The sequence below is a fragment of the Macrobrachium rosenbergii genome, chromosome 55, assembly GCF_040412425.1.
Source record: "Macrobrachium rosenbergii isolate ZJJX-2024 chromosome 55, ASM4041242v1, whole genome shotgun sequence".
Taxonomy (NCBI): domain Eukaryota; kingdom Metazoa; phylum Arthropoda; class Malacostraca; order Decapoda; family Palaemonidae; genus Macrobrachium; species Macrobrachium rosenbergii.
In genome coordinates this window covers 32,426,934-32,448,548 of record NC_089795.1, presented here as the reverse complement: position 1 = coordinate 32,448,548, position 21,615 = coordinate 32,426,934, and the positions used below count along the sequence as shown (strand labels likewise).

The following is a 21,615-nucleotide window of genomic DNA, read 5'->3' as shown; positions in this document are numbered from 1 at the left end:
TTATAAAAATGTCATTTTTATGTAAGTAGCTTACCCAGTAATTACATAGCTGATTCCCACATTGAATGGAGGTGGGAAGGTTGGACATATCTACCCCAAAACATTATTAATAGTAATGAGTTTGAGAATAGAAATCTGCTAACACTGAATCAATGTTGTTGAACCTTACCTGATAAGAGCGCTGCTACAGGTAGATACTCCCTCTGGTTGGCGCTCATCTTATCCAGTAGAGGTGAGGCGGTAAAGCCTTGAGGGCCTACTACTACAGTTGGTGCTTTTTAGCGATGGACTAATTTCCAAGGGCTAGCAAAGTACAACAAGATGCCCCTGCCCAGGGCACAGTAACACACAAATAACCAGAGCAAATAGTCACCATAACCAACAAAAAACCAAATTAAAAGCACCAATACCCAACCATTAAAACCAAAAGACTGGAAGATACTCCAAGTACGCAGTACTCCCAGGCTCCGCAAAAAACTCAACACCTAAGCAAGGCGAAGAGATTAAAGAAAGGACATTGCTTTCTACGTTTCCTCCCCCAACACCATGCCAGCTGGGTAAAACGGACCCAAGGTGCAGCGCTGATCGTAAGTAGTTTCAATATCCCTTAAGTAATGCGATGCAAACACTGACCTGCACTTCCAAAATGTCGCTTGCACAACTGACATGAGGGATAAATTGAGCTTAAACGCCAAAGACGTAGCAACCGCTCTTATCTCACGAGCTTTTGCCTTGCAAGAGAAGAGAGAGTGTTCGCTCACCATGGAATGTGCTTCCGAAATCAAGTTCCTGAGAAAGAATGCCAGGGCATTATAGACAAGGGTCGAGAGGGATATTTCACAGAACACCAAAGGTTCCTTGAAGTACCACAAATGTGCTTCGTTCTGTGAAGATAAAACTTAAGGGCCCTTACTGGACGGAGAGTTCTTTCTTCTTCAGACGGTCTACTATCTCGGACAAGCTCTTGATCGTAAAAGAATGAGGCCATGGACTCGATGGCGATTCGTTCTTGGCTAAAAAGTCTAGGGAAAAGGAGCAAACTTCATTCCCCTGAGAAAATCCGATATTTCTGTCCAAAGCATGCATTTCACTGGATCTTTTGGCAGTGGCCAAGACGACCAGAAAAAGTTTTCCTGGTAAGATCCCTTAAAGAGATAGATTGCATGGGCTCAAAACGTGAACTGGCCAGCCACCTAAATACCACACCTAGATTCCAGGACAACAAAGGTTTTTCCTTAAGCTTTACGGTATCAAAGGACTTAATAAGGTTGGACAAATCCTGGTTAGACGATAAGTCCATTCCTTTATGGCAGAAAACTGAGCTAAGCATAGCTCTGTAGCCTTTAATGGTAGAGGTGGAAAGTCCTTTAGTGGAGCAAAGGAACAGAAGAAAGTCTGCTATTTCTGCTACAGAGGTACTAGAAGAGGACACGTTATTTCGTCTGCACCAAGACCTGAAGGTGGACCATTTAGCCTGGTAGACATTATCTGATGACTGTCTTCTGCACTTTGCAACTGCGTCTGCAGCCGCTCTTGAAAAGCCCTTCTTTCGGAGCAGTTGCCTAACAGTTTGAATCCTGTTTGGGCCAAAGAAGACAGGTTTTGGTGGAACCGTTGGAAGTGAGGTTGCCTGAGAAGTTGTTGCTTCTGTGGCAGCACTCTCGGGAAGTCCGCAAGAAGTTCCAGCAGATCCGGGAACCACTCTTTTGCTGGCCAGAAGGAGGCTATCAAAATCATGGACAGGTTTTGAGGGCACCAGAATTTGTTGATGACTTGTCTCACTAAACTGAATGGGGGAAAGGCATAAAGATCTTTGCCCCGACCAGTCCTGCAACATTGCATCAGTCGCCCATTCTAAGGGATCTGGTACTGGTGAGCAAAAGAGAGGAAGTGGTGATTTCTGGAGGACGTGAACAAATCTATCATGGGTTTCCCCCAGAGCTTCCACAGATCCAGACAAATAACGGGTCTAATGTCCATTCTGTAGGAAGGATCTGTCTCTGACGGCTCAATTCATCTGCCAGAACGGTGAGTCTCCGCTGGATAAAATGCGTTGTCACTTGAGTGTCGTTCTGGTGTAACCAAAGAAGAAAACCCCTTGCCACTTCATACAGGGAGAACAAGTAGGTTCCCCCTTGTTTCTTGATATACACAAGTGCCATCATGCTGTCTGAATGCACTGCTACTGTCTTCTTGCGCACTTCTGAAGCGAAGCACTGTAGGCCCAGAAATATCGCCTGTAACTCTTTTAAATTGATGTGCCAGTTTTGCTGTTCCTGAGACCAGGTACTTGACACTTCTTTTAACACCAAAAGAGCTCCCCAACCTAGGTTCGACGCCGGGGTTCAGAGGTTGAAGAGATTTCCCTTCTGATAGCTTCTTCCTGGAATTCCACCAACGAAGGTCCTCCTTGATTTCCACTATTATCAGGAACACAAATGAGTCCGGAAACTTTTTCCTGTTCCAGCTGGCTCTGAGGAAGAACTGGATAGGTATCAGGTGAAGTCTTCCCAGAGTGACGAATTGTTCCATGGACAAGAGGCTGCCAAGAAGACTCATCCACTGATTGGCCAAACAAACGTTTAGTTCCAGAAATTCCTCCATTTGTCTAGAGACACTTGTCTACTTTGGGACTGGAAAAACCCAAAAATCCCGAGAAGGTGTCAGGAGAGACTTGTCCCGACTGATGAGCAGACCCAATTCATTGGCCAAGAGAAGAGTTGTGCGAATGATCTCTGTACATTGAGCTTTCGAGCAGGAACATAGTAACCAATCATCTAGATATAAGGAGATTTTTATCCCCATCAAATGAAGTCATTTCACTAGGGGATCCAACACCCTGGTGAACACTTGCAGAGCCATCAAGAGACTGAAGCACAGAGCCTGAAATTGGAACACCTTGCCCTGAAACACAAACCTGAGGTATTTTCTCAACGTCGGATGCACTGGAACATGAAAGTACGTGTCCTGCATGTCGATGGACGCCATCCATTCTCCCTGGCGAATGGATGCAAGAACCGATTGGTTTGTTTCCATCTTGAATGTTGTCTTTTTGACAAAGATATTTAGAGCACTTACGTCCAAAACGGGTCTCCAGGCCCTCGATGACTTGGGCACTACAAAGAGACGGTTGTAGAATCTCAGAAAATGAATGTCCTCTACTATCTCTATAGCCTCTTTCTGGAACAATGACCTGAGCCTCTAGCAAGAGAGCAGCATATCCTCGAGCCTGGAGAGCAAGCTGTCAATTTGACAGGCTTGTGGAATTAGAGGTGGTTTGTTTAAAAGGATAGTGTAGCCCTCCTTCAGGACAGACACTATCTGAGGGTTCCACTCCTTTGTTCCCACCGTTCCCCAGTGGAAGGAGCTGCGCTCCACCTAAATCTGGAGGACTATGACTCATTTCTTGGAGGAAGACTTCTTGATGAACCCTGCTGGCAAAAACGGGTATATGTTCTTGTTTTAGTATGTGTCCTAGAACAGGAGCTCCAAAGGGAGTAGGCTGCAGCGAGACGTAAGATCTGGGAGGAAGAGTCAAAGAATCCTTGGAGTCTCGCAGATTGGGAGAGCAGGTCCTAGGTGCTCTTTTCTGCAAGTCAGAGGCAATGTCAGTACTATAGCCTGGGTAAAAGACACATCTTGTCCAAGGGGAGAAGAGGAGGGCTGATCTCTGAGATGGAGGGCGCTTTCGAAGTAAAAAAACATCAAAGCTCTTTTCTTAAGCACACCCATGACATAAAAACAAGCTAACTTCTGCGTACTATCGCGAATGCTCCTGTCAGTACAGCAAAGTACTCCTAAGAGATCTGAAGAAATTTCTTGAGGTAACAAGGAGCAGTCTCTAAGCTTGAGCACTAGTGTGCCCACTGCCCAGTCTAGAAGCTCATCACTTCGAAAACCTTAAAAATAATCTTGAGAAGGTGAGCTAGTTCCAAAGCTGAAAACATAATTTCGGCTGAGGAGAAAGCTGATCTCCTAGCCAAGTTGATAAGGCCAGAGAAGTCTCCCTGAGAGGAGGCAGAGACTCCAAGGGAAGGCGCTTCTCCGGTTACATAAAACCTGTAACTCGATCTGGACAACTTGGAAGGCGGGAAACAAAAAACTGCTTTACCTTGCTCCCTCCTCTCAGAAAACCACCCTTCTACTTCACTCCAGTGCCTTCTTCACTGAAGAGGAAAGAACCATTTGGCAATTTCAAAGAACCGACTGAGGGTCATAAAGAAAGTCGAAGCAGGAGAAGGGGAGTAGCTGGTGAAAGAGATGCTTGGAAAAAGTTGCTAGCAGGAATCTCAACGACTCAGAGTACACCTAATGAAGGAGCATCTTGATCTGGAACAACCTCTTCAGAAGAAGAAACAGGAGAAAGCGATAAGTCTGCTGTCATCTGAGCTGTAGAAGGAGCCTTCTGAAGAAATCTTAGAATATTATCCAGTTTGCTCTGAATTGGGTCAACTGAAGGAGGAACAATGTCTGAGACGACACTACAATGAAGCGGTGGAGGAGCGGGCACCAATGGGCGTTCAGAGAGCACTGTAGAGATGGGAGCCAGTGACGAAACCTGATGGCGAACGGGCGGAAGTGGGCGCTCATCTGCAAGCAGGAGCTTGGGTGCTTCGACACTAGTTGCTGGCCTGATTGAAGAGATGAAGGTGCTGGGTGAGCAAGTCCTGATGAAGGGGTTCCTTTATTCAACGAAAAACGTCTATGCGCCACAAGGCGCTTTGGCGCAATTTGTGACTGTCGTCTGAAGAAGCAGAAGATTGAATCCGCTTTCCCAGTGACAAGGAACAGGGAGAAATCTCGAAATCCACTGCACGCCTTTTCAGTGGGCATAACTTGTCTGCATAGCACCGTGAGTGCCTGGGACTAAAATCTTTGGAGCTGGAGGACATACAGTGAGCACTTACTTGAAGGCCTTTCCAACGGCCTTTGGTTGTACTGAACACAAACAGTGTGAGAGTTGTAGGATTCTTTAGTCAGTCTATTATTGCAGCCTTTGCTACAATACCTAATACTAGTTCTATACTAGTGTCAGACATCCTGGAAAATTCTAGGACAAGTCCAAAAATGGGAAAAAAGTCTAAACCAATGAGCAAAACTCGCCTACCACTATCTAAATTGTGCCGAAAGGCTACAAAAATAAATACTTCACCAATCCATTAGCAAACAACCAGCAAAGTATAAATTTCAAAATTCAAGCTGCTACCAGCCACAGTCCTTCAACCATGAACGAAACAAATTGAAGCTCTTTGCTCAAGCTGCTACCAGCCACAGTGAAATCATAGCCGTCGGAAAATGTGAGCTCTTTGCATGTTGTAAGGAGTGGGCACACAGGCAGTGCAGCCATAACTAAAACAAAACGAAGAAAAAACAGCTGCCGGGTTAAAAGAAACTACTGTAATAGCTATGTAATTACTGGGTAAGTTACTTATATAAAAATATATTTTTTAATTTACATTGCATGACATGGAAAAAACAAAAAATAAGAATTATTGTAACAATTTTTCAACAACCAACTACAGTACTCCAAATCATATATACAGTACTTTATAAACACTTGAACTTCTTAAGTTCACAAGATTGTATTAAAAATGGATAAAAACTTGAAATCCATATTTTGAAAAGAGAACAGGTTCCTCTTTGTAACTAAAAATATAAACTGATTTATATACATAATCCTCTCTGATAACTATCAGTAGCTGCATTGTTTTGTATACAATCCTCTTCATGAATAAAGTCACGTAATTCTTAAATATAATTACAGTAATAGTGGGCATCATATCACTGAACACACAATCCATTAATAACAGCCCGGCCACATTGCTCTAATGGAAATAAAACAGAACCACAAAGTTGATCCATCCCTCCATTTCTAAATTTTATGACTATCACTGATGACTATACAATATGGATAGTTATCACTGAAGATTTGTAAGCTAAAAACTACAGAAACACTGTTTAAATATTATGTACCATATAATGATATAATCAGTTTTTGTATAAACAACCAGTATTCATAGCAGAAGAAAACAGATCTTGTAATCATTCTACTACATAAAGAAAACATACCTGATCACCTGGAGGGACTCTACCAATAACTAGCTGCTTGCCAAAATCTGATGCAGTGCCAATTTTTCCAGTAAGTGGATCTTTTTCATATTTTACTCCATAAACATCAATATGTGCATCTCCACCTAAAAAAAAAAAAAGTCATATCTTACAAATAAAATCAACTTTGTTGACCTTTAGTAAGTCTAAGTCTCAAAATTTCAAGACTGAACTTTTTAATATTACAATCATACAATTTGGTATCTGTTTCAAAGTATGTGTGCAGTCTAATTCCACCCTTCCAGCCCTCTAAGGTTAGGCAAAAGTTGCTCTGTTCTTATACTATTATACACTGAATACAAAAAAACTCATGACAGCCAATCACTTAAGCTTTGAAATAAATTTCTAGATCTAATTCAAAATAAACAACTTTGACAATGTGATTATGGATGAATAAGAATTCATTTTAATGTTACCTTTGACTTAATCATATGGCTCAGCTAAATAAAGTAGGTAACTCAGTGCTGGAGGCTTAAGTGCGTAGCAGTTAACCTCATTCAGTCTTCAAGTAACCAACAGTAGAGTACAGTAATGATGTTGATGGTGCTCTAAACAAGTCCATAAGGGTGTGTTCAAAGTCCTTTGTTGCTTTAGTTTTTATGAGCAACATGATTCTTGCTATCGCAAGTAAGATAACATGGAAATAGGGAAGTTTTACTAGCTATTTAATCCTGCATACTTAAAAAATATTAGTCAGTGGAACATAAGGCTTAATACCAGCAAAACTAACTTTTTAGCAAATTTGATGATCGTAACGAAATGGCAAGAGATGATAAGTATGTACAGTATATCTCTATTTTTACCTAAAACCAAAGGTATTTACTGAATCCTGATTTGCTTCATCATAACCCTTTTAAATATATATCAACAGGTATATAAAATTTTAAAAGTACTGTAGTTTGTAAACTTTCAAAACCAAGTTTCAGTGACTATTTCCAGCTCACGCTAGGTATCCAAACCAGCAAGAGCTGGAAATGTCACTGAAAATTGGTTATGAACCATATGTCTGCTTGCTCACTTCACAAAGCCATAAGAGTACTAAGTTTGACCAAGTCAGGTATTCCTTAGATGACAAGTCTTGCCAATGGGTTACACTTTTCTTTAAACCAACAGTCCTGAAGGAAGGAACCAAAAATTTCTCAAATCTTTCAAAAGAGGCTGACAGGTTCTGAGATTTTGTAACAACTCAGGAAAATGAGGATAAGATGGATTTTCAGCCCTCTAAATGCTAAACACAATACAAAAGGCCCTGCAACTCATCAACCTACTTCGATGAAGCTAACCTAAGTGTCATGAGAGTGAGATCTCAATTTACAGCCTCCCCAGTGGGTTCTATGACGCCTGAGTTTTAATGTAGAAGATAAAAACCACATTCTACTCTGGAGGCTGAGGCTCCCAAGGTGGGCAAGTTGCTCTGAAGCTTCTCATGAGCATGGGCAACTCTACAGAGAATGAATGCCTCAGAAAAACCTGGCTCAAAACAGATATCAATGAAGGTTGAGAGGAGCTTGTCTCTCTGGAAGTGGAAGTGTAAATCTGCAATCTGCTAAATAGTAGCTCTGACTAGAGAAGATGCCCCACTTCTCTAGTACACATTAGCTGAAGCCCTCAAGAGACATATTGATATCCTCAAGCTACCCTGTGAGAAAAGCCTCTCATCTTGTGGGAAATGCTAGAAAACCTCCAACTGTGAAGGTTGAGTGGCTGAACTGACAGGTGGTGCCTCAAAATGTAAGGCTAACAAAGAGTGGGCCAAGTGGGACTCTCTCTCTGGGCACCAAGACAAGAGAAGCAAGCAGAGTGGGGTACTATTTAGCACTGGGTCAAGGAGCTACCAGGGTTATCCGTACTGGGAGTGAAAAAAAAAAAACTGTTGATCCCCAGATTGTTCCAAGGGTGCTGGAGGGCATCCTACAGAGCAAGTAGGTCTACTGGGACATCTTAGAACACTAGAGCCTTTGCTGTAAGGAAAAAGTCATACACTAGCATTCCCCAAAATCCAATGCAAGGATGTAGTAATGACTGACTCAACAATCTGCCCTGGCAGCTGAAATGATCTGCCAAAAATGCAGTTCAACAACCTATAAGGCTTCCACTACCAATTTTAAAATGATATTTCATAATAAATAAATTTTGAACATACTTAGCCTGGTAGTATATATATAGCTTAAGTCCCTGACGTCACGGCAGAATTTCAAAACTCGCGCACGCATTCATCGGTAGTCAGGTGAACCACCTGTGCGCCTCTACCCAGGTACCTGGAACCATTCCAACTATTCCTCAGATCTTCCATGCCCTAGTCTCTAGAGGGGAGGAGGGTGGGAATATAACATATATAACTGCTCAGGTGTTATGTTCAAAAATTCTATTTTTTATGAAATATCATTTTTAAACATCTAACTTACCTGGTAGTTATATATATAGCTGATTGACACCTTTGGTGGAGTGGTCAGAGACAGCCAACATCGTTGGAATTTAATTAAGGTTGCAAAACAACTTAAGGTTCCACGTTAAGGAAGCTGACTTCAACGAATCCCTCATTATGTCTGCATTCCTTAAGAGATCCAGCGATCCACCCAGAGTGGCTGAAACCTCTAGGGGCTGTCAACCGTGTACCAACCTCTATGTGACAGACAACCTCTCAATACCCTTGTTCCGGCGCTACCAAGGAACAAATTCATCCTAAAAATCAATGATTGTGGAAGACTGTGCCAACTTCACAAACAACCATCAAAATTTTCAACCATTCCAAGGCAAGAACAAAGGATATTGTTTTATGGAATTGATTAAGGAAGCTGACTTCAATGAACTCGCCTCATTATGTCTGGGCATTCCCTTAAGAGATCCAGCGTATCCACCCAGGGGCTGAAAATCTCTAGGGGCTGTCAACCGTGTATAACCTCTATGTGACTAGACCTCCTCTCAATACCCTAGTTCCAGCGCTACCATGAACTTTCAAACCAATGAATGCGAAGACCGCGTCCAGTCTTCACAAACAACCATAAAAATTCTCCATCCCAAGGTAAGAAAAGGGTATTGGCTTATGGGATTGTAGGGTATTCCCTTCTCCCATTACTGAATTAGATGCTATAAACGGACCCAGCGATAGCAGCCTTCGTGATAATGTTGGGCTTGTTTAGACAGTGAGAGGTAAATACTAACTTGTTTCTCCAGAAGGTCGTGTCCAAGATACCTGCCGACCTGTTGCTTAAGGGCTACAGAGGTTGCTATTGTCCTGAGCTCGGCCTTTTACTTTCAATCTTGTGGTCCATCTCGCCAATATATGAGCTTCATCAATTGTCTGATAAAAATAAAAACAGAGCATTCTTCGACATCTTGTACAGAGAGCTTTTTGACTAAGCACCAAAGTTCTTCTGGAATTCCTCTTCTAAGTCCTTTTGTCCTGTCCAGGTAGAGCCTAGAGCCCTACCTGGAATAGACTTTCTCTCTCTCCTCCCCTGTAATGTCCGCTAGGATTCTGAATCTCAACGTTAAGGGTCAGGTTGTGATGAGTATTCATTTTTGCAAGGACTTAGCTGCAGTGAGCAGATTGCCTTGTCTTGTCTAAAATCTATATTCTGCTGAGAGCATGTATCCACTAAATCTTTTCACAGCCCAAACTGACCAAGAAAAGAGTTCATGGTGAGGTCCTTTAAAAAAGATGGTATCATGAGGAACCTAACCTTAGGTTCCATGCCTGAGTTCTGAACCTTAGCAGACCTTGAAGAATCTAGGTTTCCCCAGGCAGGTCTAAAAGCCATCATTCCCATAACCCCTTAATAGAGGTAAAATATAGAAGGAAGTCCAAATTTGGAGTTACAGAGACATTGGAAGAGGACACATGGTTGTCCTTGCACCATCCCTCCAATTCTGTATACCTCTGTGAACCAATAGCACCAACCTCTTTCAAAAACCGTAGACGTAAGTTTTCAGTAGCAGGTTACCATCTTTCCAAGTGAGGTTGTTTGAGTAGAACTCTCTTATTCCGGGATGTCCAGAACCTCTGAAACACCTTATCGGCCAAAGGCCACAATGATCAATCTGGCACAGTGAAACAAATTTGAGTACCCTGTGTATTATCTTGAAAGAGGGAAAACATACACACCCAAATTGGACCAGTCCACCAGTAAACGCGTTTCATGTATACAGCCTCGGGATCTGATACCGAGAGCAGTGTTTCCAGTCTCTTCGCTTGCGCTGTGCTTAAGAAATCTATGCACGACATCCCCAAAGTCGCCACATGCTTCTGAAGACGCCCTGAAGTAGCAGCTCCATTCTGTTGAGAGGACTTGATTTTTTCTGCTCAGAAATGTCCGGCCTCATATTTTTTCTCCCTTGATAAACAAAGGGTTACTAGTTTGACATTCTTCCCTTTGCCCAGAGAAGAGGTTCTCTGTTGTCTCAGAGCAGAGACCTGGAATGAGTGCCCTTTATTTGCTGATGTAGGGCAACGCTGTCACGTGTTGTCGGCGTTTTGACCTGCAACCTCTCTGTTCCCCACTATGTGTTTGAACTCCCTGAGAGCTAGAAGGATTGCAGTTAGTTCTTCCTTTCCTGTTTCTAGTGTTGCTCCTCATCCTGAACGACCGTGGAGAACAACTTTAGGTCTGAGTTCCTGTGATGTAGAGAAAAAGTCCTCCTGGAGCTGACGGGTCATTCACCACTTCTAAACACGGCCTTATTGGGAAATGGGGAAACAATTTGTCTCCAGTTCAATTTCCTTGTCCCAGTTCTGATTTAGAAGAAACTGTAACGGGCATAGAATCAATCTTCTAGAGGAAACACAAACTGTTCTAGCGAGAAAGGGTCCTCAGCAGACTCATCCATTCCTCACGAGCATGTCTGTCTCTTTAGAAAGTCCTAAAACTTTCTTAAGGCTTGTCCTGTTCTTTGCAACAGAAGGAAAAGCCGAAAATCCTGACTGAATCTTTATCCTAAGGTACAGAACCTCTGGGATGAGATCAGTTGAGATTTCTCTCTGTTTATCGTGAAGACCTAATTCTTCTGTGACATGAATCGGTGGTGTGAAGATCCTCCGGTAGCATGTGGGAAGGAGCTCTGAGGAGCCAGTCGCTGGGCACAAGGAGATTCGATGTTCTCGTGGGTGAAGAAAAATCTGCAGCATTGGTAATCATCCTTGTGAAAATTCATGACGCTTGTTGCCAGTGCATCTTATGCCCTGAGCTACCTCCACGCCTTGGCTTCCAATATCTTGAAGCCTGACATCCTGACATCCATCGCTTTGATCACTGGGACGCCTGGAGTTCATTGACGCTATCGTCATGGTGTTTCATTCTAGATGCTTGACACCAGAGCATTCAGCGTCTAGAGTTTCATTTACTACGTTCAGCGTCTTAAACTTCTGGACGCCTAGAAGCTTTAGTTGGACGCCTATTATCCTTCTTCTCTTTGCCTGGTTGTCATGCTTGCACCAGAGAAGACAAAGCCTGCTGCATATTTTGTAGTAAGCTCTATGGGCTTCTGCTGTTGGGGACAGGCTGGGGAAGCATTAACTACGGAATTATTTCCTCCTCAACGCCAATAATGGATTAAGTGGGAGAGGGTTGTGAACGAGTACCAATCCGAGAAGGAAAAGGAGAATGTACGGAAGACAGCACAGTGTCCACCACGCCTTGCAGCCTGGTATCCTGACTGACAGAACTGCTCACGTTTTTCTCTTAATAAAGAGAGCTACCCTTTGGGCTGGAAGGGGAAGAGCTCGGGTTGCTCCCGTGGCTACAAACTGAGTCTATGAAGTCTTATCATGGCGTCCCTCAATACTGGGTAACTTGCTCTTGAGAGGTCTCGACTCCAGGCCAGGCGTCAGCCACGCCTGCTTAGACCGAAAGAGAGAGATCGAAACTGGAAAAACTTTCCCATGGACAAACTTCAGAAAATTCTGGAGTTCGGATGCATGGGAATGTGAAAAATCGCATCCTGGAGAGTCCAGTGAGGCCATCCAGTCATGCTGTCACTGCAACTAGAACCCGATTTTGTCGTTTCCATAGCGACCTTTGGTTGCAATCACGTCTAGCACCAGTCTCTAACACCCAAGCCGATCAGGAATAACTTGAATGTAGAATCCGGGGAATCGGATCTTGAACTCTCTGTCTGGTTTCCTTTGCAACATCATAGACACTTGTTGCTGTAGAGCCTTTGCCTTGGTTCTGTCGTTGCATTTTGACAGAAAGGACTATTGGTCTTACCTTGTTACTAGAGGGGGCCTCCTCAGGAAAGCGATCTTGCGCACCTCTTAGAAGAACTTTGTTGGCGAACGGATGAACTTCAGACTGTCATTCGTTGGGCAGAGTTCAATTCCAGCGGTGCGGCTGGTGAAGAGTTAGAGGGATTTATTTCACAGTTAAAACCAAGGTATTTATATCATTACCCCCTCTTAGTAACAGAATGGATAATAGGTCCACTCTCCTTCTCTCCCACACTTGCTAGAAGCTGGACAGCCTGCTCTTACTGCTGTCTGCAAGAGAAGAGTCGTGTCCTCCTTTTTCCCTATGTAGAGGCTCTTCGTTATCTTTCAACTACCCGTCCTAGAGAACCTCTATCGGAGGGCGACTCATCTAAAGACTCAGACACCTGAAAACACAGGAACCTCAACCTTACTCTTTTAGCGATGAAAGTCGTTGGTAGGACTTTTCTAGCTGTTTTAGATATTAGATCTTACGTGGTTTTCAGGGCCAAGGATGAAAAGACCTCTTTACCAAATCTTGAGAGAAGAGGTGAGAGGAAAAAAGGGGCATAAAACAGTTCTGATTTTGACTGGACGTGACCCCATTAGCCAGGAAAGATCAAAGATGGGCATTTTCTTCAGGATTCCCGCTGAGAAAGCGTAGCTGATTCATTGGCACCACCTCCAAGTCCTTTATCCATACACGACATCAGATATATGAGTTCTTCGGTGTCAGTCGTGTTGAATAATTCCATCTTTCTTCCTCAAGCTCCCGGGGTAGTCCAAATTGCTAAACCTCAAAGGTCCTAAGAATTTCCTTTGAGGGAGGTCTAACTCTGATGTTGACCAACAAAACTTCGTTTTCCCATGGCCACTCGACTAGAAGAGTCAACAAGATTCGAGAAGTCTCCTGGGAAGAGGCAGGCTATTCCAAGGCCGGCGATTCTCCAGTTTGATAACAAACGCTAAAATCTTGAAGCCAGTTTGGCTGGAGAAAAAACAAAGGCTGTCTTTATTGTTCCTTCTTCGAAAAGTATCCACTTATTCAAAACTTTAAGCGCCTCTTGGACGAAGGGAAAAAACACCGTAAATACTGCCCTCTTAAACGCCTTCCCAAAAGTAAATTCTGAAGGCGGGATTCTCTGAAAATCCGAAAATAGTTTCATAAGTCTTTTAAAGTCTGATGAAAGCTGATGGCCTTTATAACGCTTCGTCAGGAAAAACTCTACAAGGATTCACAGGAGAATCACGGGATATATCATTCTCCTTTTCGATTGTCCGAAGACCGAAAGCGACGCCTTTCAAAATATTATCATAACGTTCGGTGTCCAGGAGTCCAGTCTCTTGACGCCTTAGCGTCCATTTTTCTTAAAGCTTAACATCTTGGCCAGCCTCGCGGCGCATGACGCCCTGGGTCAACTTTCTCGACACTTGGCGTCCTGGCGTCCAGCTTCTCAACGTCCGGCGTCCTGGCGTCCAGCCTCGACGCTTTGGTGGCCTGGTGTCCAGTTTCTCGGCGCCTGGCGTCCTGGCGTCCCAGCTTCCCCCGGCCTTTCGGCGCCTGGCGCCCAGCTTCTCGACGCCTGGCTACCTCCTGGCGCCCAAACTTGTAATGTTCGCTGATCCGCCAAACCTAGAGGTTGCGAGAACTGGCACCAGTGCGACATCGGTCAAAAGTTTCCACTCAGGTTGACGTTGACACTGCATCTGAGCTGTAGAGCTTTTGATGTATTCCGTTTTGGACGCTGAAGCCAGTGCATCCCGTGCCCAGAGTTACCTCTGCGATGGGGACTCGTCGTCCGGCAGCGAAGTTTTTCAACCTCGCCTTTCCTATGGCCGGTGAGCGTCCTGGGAAACGTCAGCAGGTGCGCTCGAGGGGACGCACTCTTTCATTAGCTAAAGCCTCTCGCCTCCCTTCATCTGTCGACTTTCCTTCTCACAGGGTTGGTGAGCTTGGAAGAGGTCTAGGACTAGGAGCATCGACAGGACCGGCTGATTCGCACCTCACTGCACTTGCACTAACAACATATTAACACTTGTATTTTTTAGATCTCTTACTGTCAATCATATTATCCCTGTCTTCTGAGAGGGTTTTACCTGTTAGACCCAGGGCCTGAATGGCGACCAGCATATCTTTAAGTGTTGGGTCCTTACCTGTTTCAGTAGGGGTTCAGAGACTACCATTATGGAGAAGGATCAATAGGATAGTTAGCAAGGGGAAAAGAATGAACTATTCCCTGGTTATATCAAGAAGATGAGACACAGTACTCTTAGTTCTTCTGAGCCGGTCTTTCAAGCTTTCTCACATATACACCGACTATAAGCAAACCATTCCCGTTCTTCACATATACTAAGTGGGGACCCAAGGAGACTTTTATGGCACCCCCACACACATTCTCACACTCGATGAAGAGTCAGGTATGTTGTAAGAAATTCTAAAACAAGCGAAAGCTGAAGCCAAAGGTACTTCACCAAAATAAGTTGTGAAAAACACAGGGCTTCAGGCGAAATTCCATCGATCATTGCGACACAGCGGCAGGAAGATCTGAGGAGGAATAGTTGGAATGGTTTACCTGGGTAGAGAGGCGCACAGGTGGTTCACCTGACTACGATCGGCGATTGCCGCGAGTTTTTTGAAATTCTGCCGTGACGTCAGGGACTTAGGCTATATATATATAACTACCAGGTAAGTTAGATGTTTAAAAATTCAAGGGAAACTGTTCCCAATATTTGTTAATGCATGCCAGTATGGTCATACTGTCACTCATCAATGCTGCAGATCCTGGAATGTCTGCATGGTTAGCAGTGTTACATGCATTTCTAAGATGTTGATATGCACATGAAAGTCATTCTCTCTCCACATATCTGGAAGAGAGAGACCTACGTGTGCACCCAAGTACAGTGGCATCTCCAGAAGTAAAGAGTTCAAGGGACTTCCCATCGTCCAGCCATCAAGCAAGGTCCTCCCTCACTTCTTGGCTCAAGAGCACAAAGTGAGAGGGAGGATCACTTAAGGAAGACCAATGCTGCTTCAGTTGTCATTAAAGAGAGCCTCTAAGATATGAGCTTCTTCATGGATAACAGATGACTTAGGACGACTTGCCAAAGCTGAACTGGTCATTTCTGTCATGGCTGGAACTGTGCTGTAACCTCCCTGAGCTTGCTGAACAAGTGTCTGAGAGAAAAACAATCTCCCTGCTGCTGTCATTAGCATGCCTAGGTAATTGCCTGCTGCTTGGCGTGAGACCCAACTTCTCCCACATTATCACAATCTCCACATCATGACAAAAGGTGAAGAGGCAGTGCATTTGCTGTTCTACAGCAAATACACTTCTGAGAACGTCAGACATAGCGAGTAGTCAAGGCAAAAGATTAATCCTGTGAAAGTAGGTCCAAGGAGAAATCAAAGTGAAAACTTGCATGAGCATCTGAGAGGCCGTTACCAACCCAAAGGACTGAGCTTTGAACTAGTAAACAGTTCCTTCACAGACAAAGCAGAGGTACTTCCTGGAAGACTGATGGATTGGTATCTAAAAATACACATCCTTCATATATCCACCAAAAGTATGAAGTTACCCCTCTAGTGGAATCAAACACAGAACAAATTATTTCCATCTTGAACAAAGATTGTGGTACAAACTCATACCATGAGTAGAGGCTGATGATCAGTCTCAGCCCTGAGCTGACTTCAATCAAATTTTCCTGGCATGGAAGTCAGTTTCAGGGCTGGAGACTGATCATCAGTCTCTACTCATGTATGAGTTTGTGCTACAATCTTGGTTCAAGATGGAAACAACCTGTTCTGCATTTGATTCCATTAGAGGGGTGACTTCATACTTTTGGTGGATATATGAAGGATGTATATTTTTAGATACACATCCATCAGTCTTCCAGGAAGTACCTCTGCTTTGTCTGTGAAGGAACTGTTTACTAGTTCAAAGCTCAGACCTCTGGGTTGGTAACAGCCTCTCAGATGCTCATGCCTTTAAAATACCCTAAGTTCTGTTAACTGGCACTTGATCGAAACCTAAAGAAGGATCTTCCTGGGCTGATGAGAGTGGATGTGGAGGAGAAGGTGGCACTGGGCACTCAGAAGTTGGCACCAGGCACTCGAAAGTTGGTGCCAGGCGCTCAGCAGTTGGTACCACATGTTCGGGAGTAGAAGCCTGACGTTGAGAGGCGGGCACTGAACACTCGGGAGTAGGCGGGCGCTTAGAGGCGCAATGGATCTTTGAGGAAGATGATGGGCACTTTGGGTGCTTGGATGCCAAATAAGGGCGCTCAAGAGGTGAGAAATGCTCTGGGCTGTCCCAAGGAGAACAATGAGGAAGAGCAGGCAGGCAGGTACATAAAACTGCAGGAGGGCTGTGGGCTACGGCTGGCCTTCCTATGCCTCTCGACTGGAGGAGGGGAGCAGTCTGCATCAGCGGAGTGCCTCTTAGGCAGGCGCAATGGAGCTGGAAACCTCCAACTCCAAAGACAGCTGATGTTCATATACTGACAAGCCTTTCCAACGGCACTTTGTCGCAACCTGGGAACACTCAACAGGTTCGACGGAGGGAGCAACTGTCCATGGGCAAACCACACCAGCCTCCTTTGGACCTCTGGTATGTCTTCTTCCCAGTGTGGGGAGTGGGACAGGGACCTTTGTCTAGGAGCACTGGCGGGACGAGCAGCCAACTCCTCAACATGCACAATACTGTCACTTTTCACAGTACTATCACTTTGCACGTTCTTTGACATCTGCTCCATAAAGCACTGTTGGAAGACCCCAGTTCCATCACTGTACTGGCTAACAAATCAAATTTACGGTCAAACCTTGATTTAAGGCTGGCAATAGCATTAAGATCAGAAGCATGGGAGCCTGGTACAGGAGTATGTGGTAAAGTAGGAGGGCTAAAGATAAGAGACACAGTAGGAATTGGAGGAGAAGAAATAGCTCTATCTCTACAAGACCAGGTAAAGGAGTGGACTATACACTAGCTCTATTCTTGGCTCTAGCGGCCGCCTTCCTCTTCCCATCCCTTTCGAGTTTTTCCAAATGAGACTTTCATAATATTTTCCACTTCCTACCATCCCAATCCTGACATTCTATGTAAGTGTTATCTTTAATGCACTCTTGCCCCCTACATTTAGTACACTTCCTGTGAGAATCATACTTAGACTTCGTTAACCTAGTCTTACACCCCTCTATACAGAAGCAAATGCTAGATGAGCTAGAATCTGATACTGTAATCCAAAAATGGTTATAACTATCGTTAACCAAAGCTAACCAAATAACCAAAAGGTTGAATGCCACAACAAAATTTGAATACTTCACCAAAAGTTGGTAAAAATATCCGAAAAAACGATGACGCAGACTGCGGAAAACCGCCGATGTTAGTCGGAAGCCAGCAGAAAATGAATTGAAGCTCTCTGCTAAGTTGTTCCTGTCGGTGGTTTAAAAACCTATAGCTATGTAATTACCTGGTAAGTTACTTATATAAAACAAGCTTTTCCATATGCACAGATCCATTTGTCATAAAATAAGTTCCCTCCTCCCAGCCACCAAATCTCACTGCCTCACCTCATCTAGTTTGCACATAAAATTAAGAAGGTCTAGGGTATGACGTTAATCTCAGTGAAGGTCTCAGACACATATGGACCAAGATGCTGCATGCTAAGTTATGTCAAGTAAAATATGCCTAGTACTGCACTGTCTAGATTCTTCTTTTACCTGCTGATCTCCTTGATTGCTGGCACCTGTTGCAGGTACTGAATTAATGTTTTTCTGATTGACTTTCATGAGCTTTACTGTTTCTTGAGTATTCTGGTCAACCACTCCAACTCACGAGGCAAAAATATTTGTACTATAGACTACTACAGGTAAAAATATTGGTATATTTTTACTTTAATACTATGACCACTTGCATGAACACAGTATTTAGTACCAACCCTGCAGGTATGAATAATGAAATACAGGTTTGCAATCCCTTATCTGAAATTCTAAAACCCAAGTTTTTATGTGGAGGGAAGCATCCATTTGCAAAAGCAAATTTGCACAATTATGCTTAAAATAATGATAATTTTAATAAAACTTGCTTTACTTACTGTATCCTATTATATTATATGTATTATCACACTAACTCATGTTATAAAATATGAACATTACATTCATGCACCATTTGGTTTCATAAGCTGACTACGTTCACCGACATCACTGCTATATCTTATCTAGTGTTAACTGAGTGATACTTACATCCTCAATACCATTAGTTGTTAAATGAAAAATAATGCTGAGATACAAATTTTTGTCAATTAAAAAATCTGAGTTAAAATGCAGCTTATATTAATTATAGGTGGAGTAAATTTTAAACAGAGGGAAGGTGTGATTTTGCTAGTTTCAGATGCTGTTTTCACCTTTTCCAAAACATAAGTTTGTTTCCTTAGCTACAGCTTAGTTTAGTGGTATACTTTCTTAAGACCTTCTCCACTGCTTGGAGGATGAATACAATTTTATTCGATTTTTACTTATGGACATTAACATTAAGAGTTAACAAGATAACAACTATAATAGACTCTAACAAAATGTGAGATAATTACAGTAACAAACACCAGAAAACATATGTTTCTAGATTTAGTTATTTATATCAGTACCTGCTGTTCTTTATGGCAGTGTTTTGCAAGAAATCATAATTATTTGTTAATTATAAGTAATAGTAATGAATTATTAGACAAGCCATAGGTTTGATAAGCCTGACTTTTAGACCTCTTAATCAATCAAAAGCTAACTTTTATGTAATATGCATTATCAACAGAATCTACTGGAAATGAGACAGGCAGAGTATTCTTAATGCATGACATGAGATATGAAATCAAGTTTTGGGGACAAAATTTTAAGGGTTGCATGATACATGAGATCAGATAATACACAAGTATAAACAGTAATTATGGTTCTTTTGATGAAGTATACTTGGGTTTTACAGAATGGTTTTATTTGAAATAAAATCTGTTAAGTGTATTTATGGTGCAAGCTTCAATTGTGATATCCAAAAAATCTGAAAACTGAAACACAACTGTCCCCTAGGGTTTGGGATAAGACACTGGGAACCTATATACACAAAGACAGTAAATATCTTGGTAACAGTAAATTTGTGAAAGATTTTAGTGTGCTTTTCATATTAAGCATATTAAGGGAACTTGAGCGCAAAGCATAAAAACTCCAATATCAAGAACTGGTATTATTAAAGTAGGATAATATCCAAATTTCTTGTGTGTAAGCTACATATGCAAAGACTGTGATACAGGCTAGACCAAAAATGTCTTAGAATTCTGAGAAATATGCAGTAAACGCACTACTTACATTGTACCTCTCTACAGATTTCAAGGTACCATATCCCACACGATATGAGGCCAGTGGCTTTGGCTACCTGAGGGATTGAAAACTGGATCTCTTTCACCAGATACAATACTGCTATGTCCTCTCTTGTGCAGTCAACCATGTTCAGTACCAACCACATGGGAACATAGTATATGTTAAGACAAACAAAAGACAGTAAATATCTCTGTAACAATAAATTTGTGATAAATTTTTGTTTGATTTTTGTATTAAGTATAGGCTACTAAGTTTGATTTTTGTATTAAGTATAGGCTATTAAGTAGACTTAAGGGCACAGCATTAAAAACTTCAGTATTATTTTACTTTGAACCATTATTGCATTATCGACTTGAAAAGATAATTTTCCTATATTTTAATGTGTGCTTTCTGGCCCTTGTTTCAGTAGCAAATAAGTACTTTTAGAGATAGTGGACCCCATCCTTATATCCTGCAATTTAGGAACAAAGGTGGGAAAACAGGTTTTTTTTAGTTTTCTTGTGGGGTAGGGGGGAACACACAAAAGAAGTGAAATAGCCTATAAGGACCTTACTCCCATTGACAGTTCTCAATAAGATTAAAGGAAGTTCATGGAATGTTTTCAAACTAGGGTAATATCATGCACTAGGGTAAGGTATCGATACCCTAAGCTAAGTTAGGTTAGGTGTGGTTGGTTAGATCATTTGCTAACTAAACAAACATCAGAAACATTCAATGCACACATCATGGCACAGGCTAGGAATACGATACCTTTAGGCTAGGCCCAAGTCCAAAATGAAAGAATGGATCAAAACAAAATTTTAACAAAACTCCAACATCTAGTTGGGGTATTAAAAATAAAATAATACCGGCTTACCAACGCCCGTTAGGCCTGCGGCAACTATCTAAAATACCCACATTTTACCAATAGACTCCGGTCCACATCGAATGAAAATTGGCATTTCGGCTTGCTCCCTTTCTTACTTTTCCACTTTACAGAAATTGTAATCGATACTATAAGTCTAGCATCTCTCCTTCCTACGCTAAATCCCACTGGACCGGCATTTCACTATCGGATTAGCCTTTGCTTGTAAGGAAATCCACGAAGATAGCCTACTATAACATACCGGTACAGCCTTTACTTACCAGCATTAATAGCGTAGATCACTTCGCCAAGACCAGCTGCTCTTGAAAAGAAAATAAGAAACAAGAGTAGCAACAACATTATATCGACACTGCAAAAAGCCATAGAATATGAATGTTTTATCTTATCTTCTGGCATACGTAAAACGACTCTACAGGTTTGTTGTGCTGTCAACAAAATCTACATCGTAAAGCTATCGGTAGAATTCATCATATACATAGTTCTTAAGTCCGTTAATTTTAGATATCAGGGATTTAAACATAAATTTATTAGAATACAATTATTAAACAAATTTTATCATATAAATATATTTTTTTATAAATAATACTGAAAATTAGCACAGAATAAATAAAATCACGTTTCGACTATCAAAATACACACATAATGGTTCGCTATCTTTCTTTGCTAGATTTGCTTGTGTCAATTTTGTTGGTGTATGTCGTCTGCTGGGAAAGATATCTTCTTAGATATAATTTTTTATAAATATAAGACAAAATATTATTTGTAAACATATTTATGCTTAAAAAATAGAATAAAAAACTTTAAAAGCATGAATTTTATATAATATTCAGCAAGCTAACCAGCCAGTCGGCAAATGTTGAGAAACATCATATACTAAAAGAATGACACACGAAACACGATGGTCCAGCTGATTGGTTATAACAATAACATTAACTGAATAATTTGAACTGATGAGATTTTCCATCCGGCTGTAAAAATGCCTTACCAGAAAAATAAAAAAAATTATTTAATTAAATTTTTGTTTCTATTTTAGAAATAAAAACTTGTTTGTTAATGTGCGATAGTTATGAAAGTAAATATCATCTATCACCAAGCAAGAGAATG

The 21,615-nt window shown here is 42.1% G+C and overlaps 1 protein-coding gene across 1 annotated transcript in view; it reads right to left on the bottom strand.

The window, feature by feature from the left end:
* LOC136835925 (malectin-A-like) overlaps positions 1-20,961 on the bottom strand; it is a 66,830-nt gene extending 45,869 nt beyond the window's left edge. The window contains exons 1-2 of the mRNA XM_067099796.1: positions 20,772-20,961; positions 6,070-6,194 (exon numbers count right to left, since the gene is read on the bottom strand). Coding sequence (XP_066955897.1) covers positions 6,070-6,194; positions 20,772-20,907 — 261 coding nt within the window. The 5' untranslated portion in view covers positions 20,908-20,961. The remainder of the gene's footprint in view (positions 1-6,069; positions 6,195-20,771) is intronic.
* Positions 20,962-21,615: the final 654 nt, after the last annotated feature.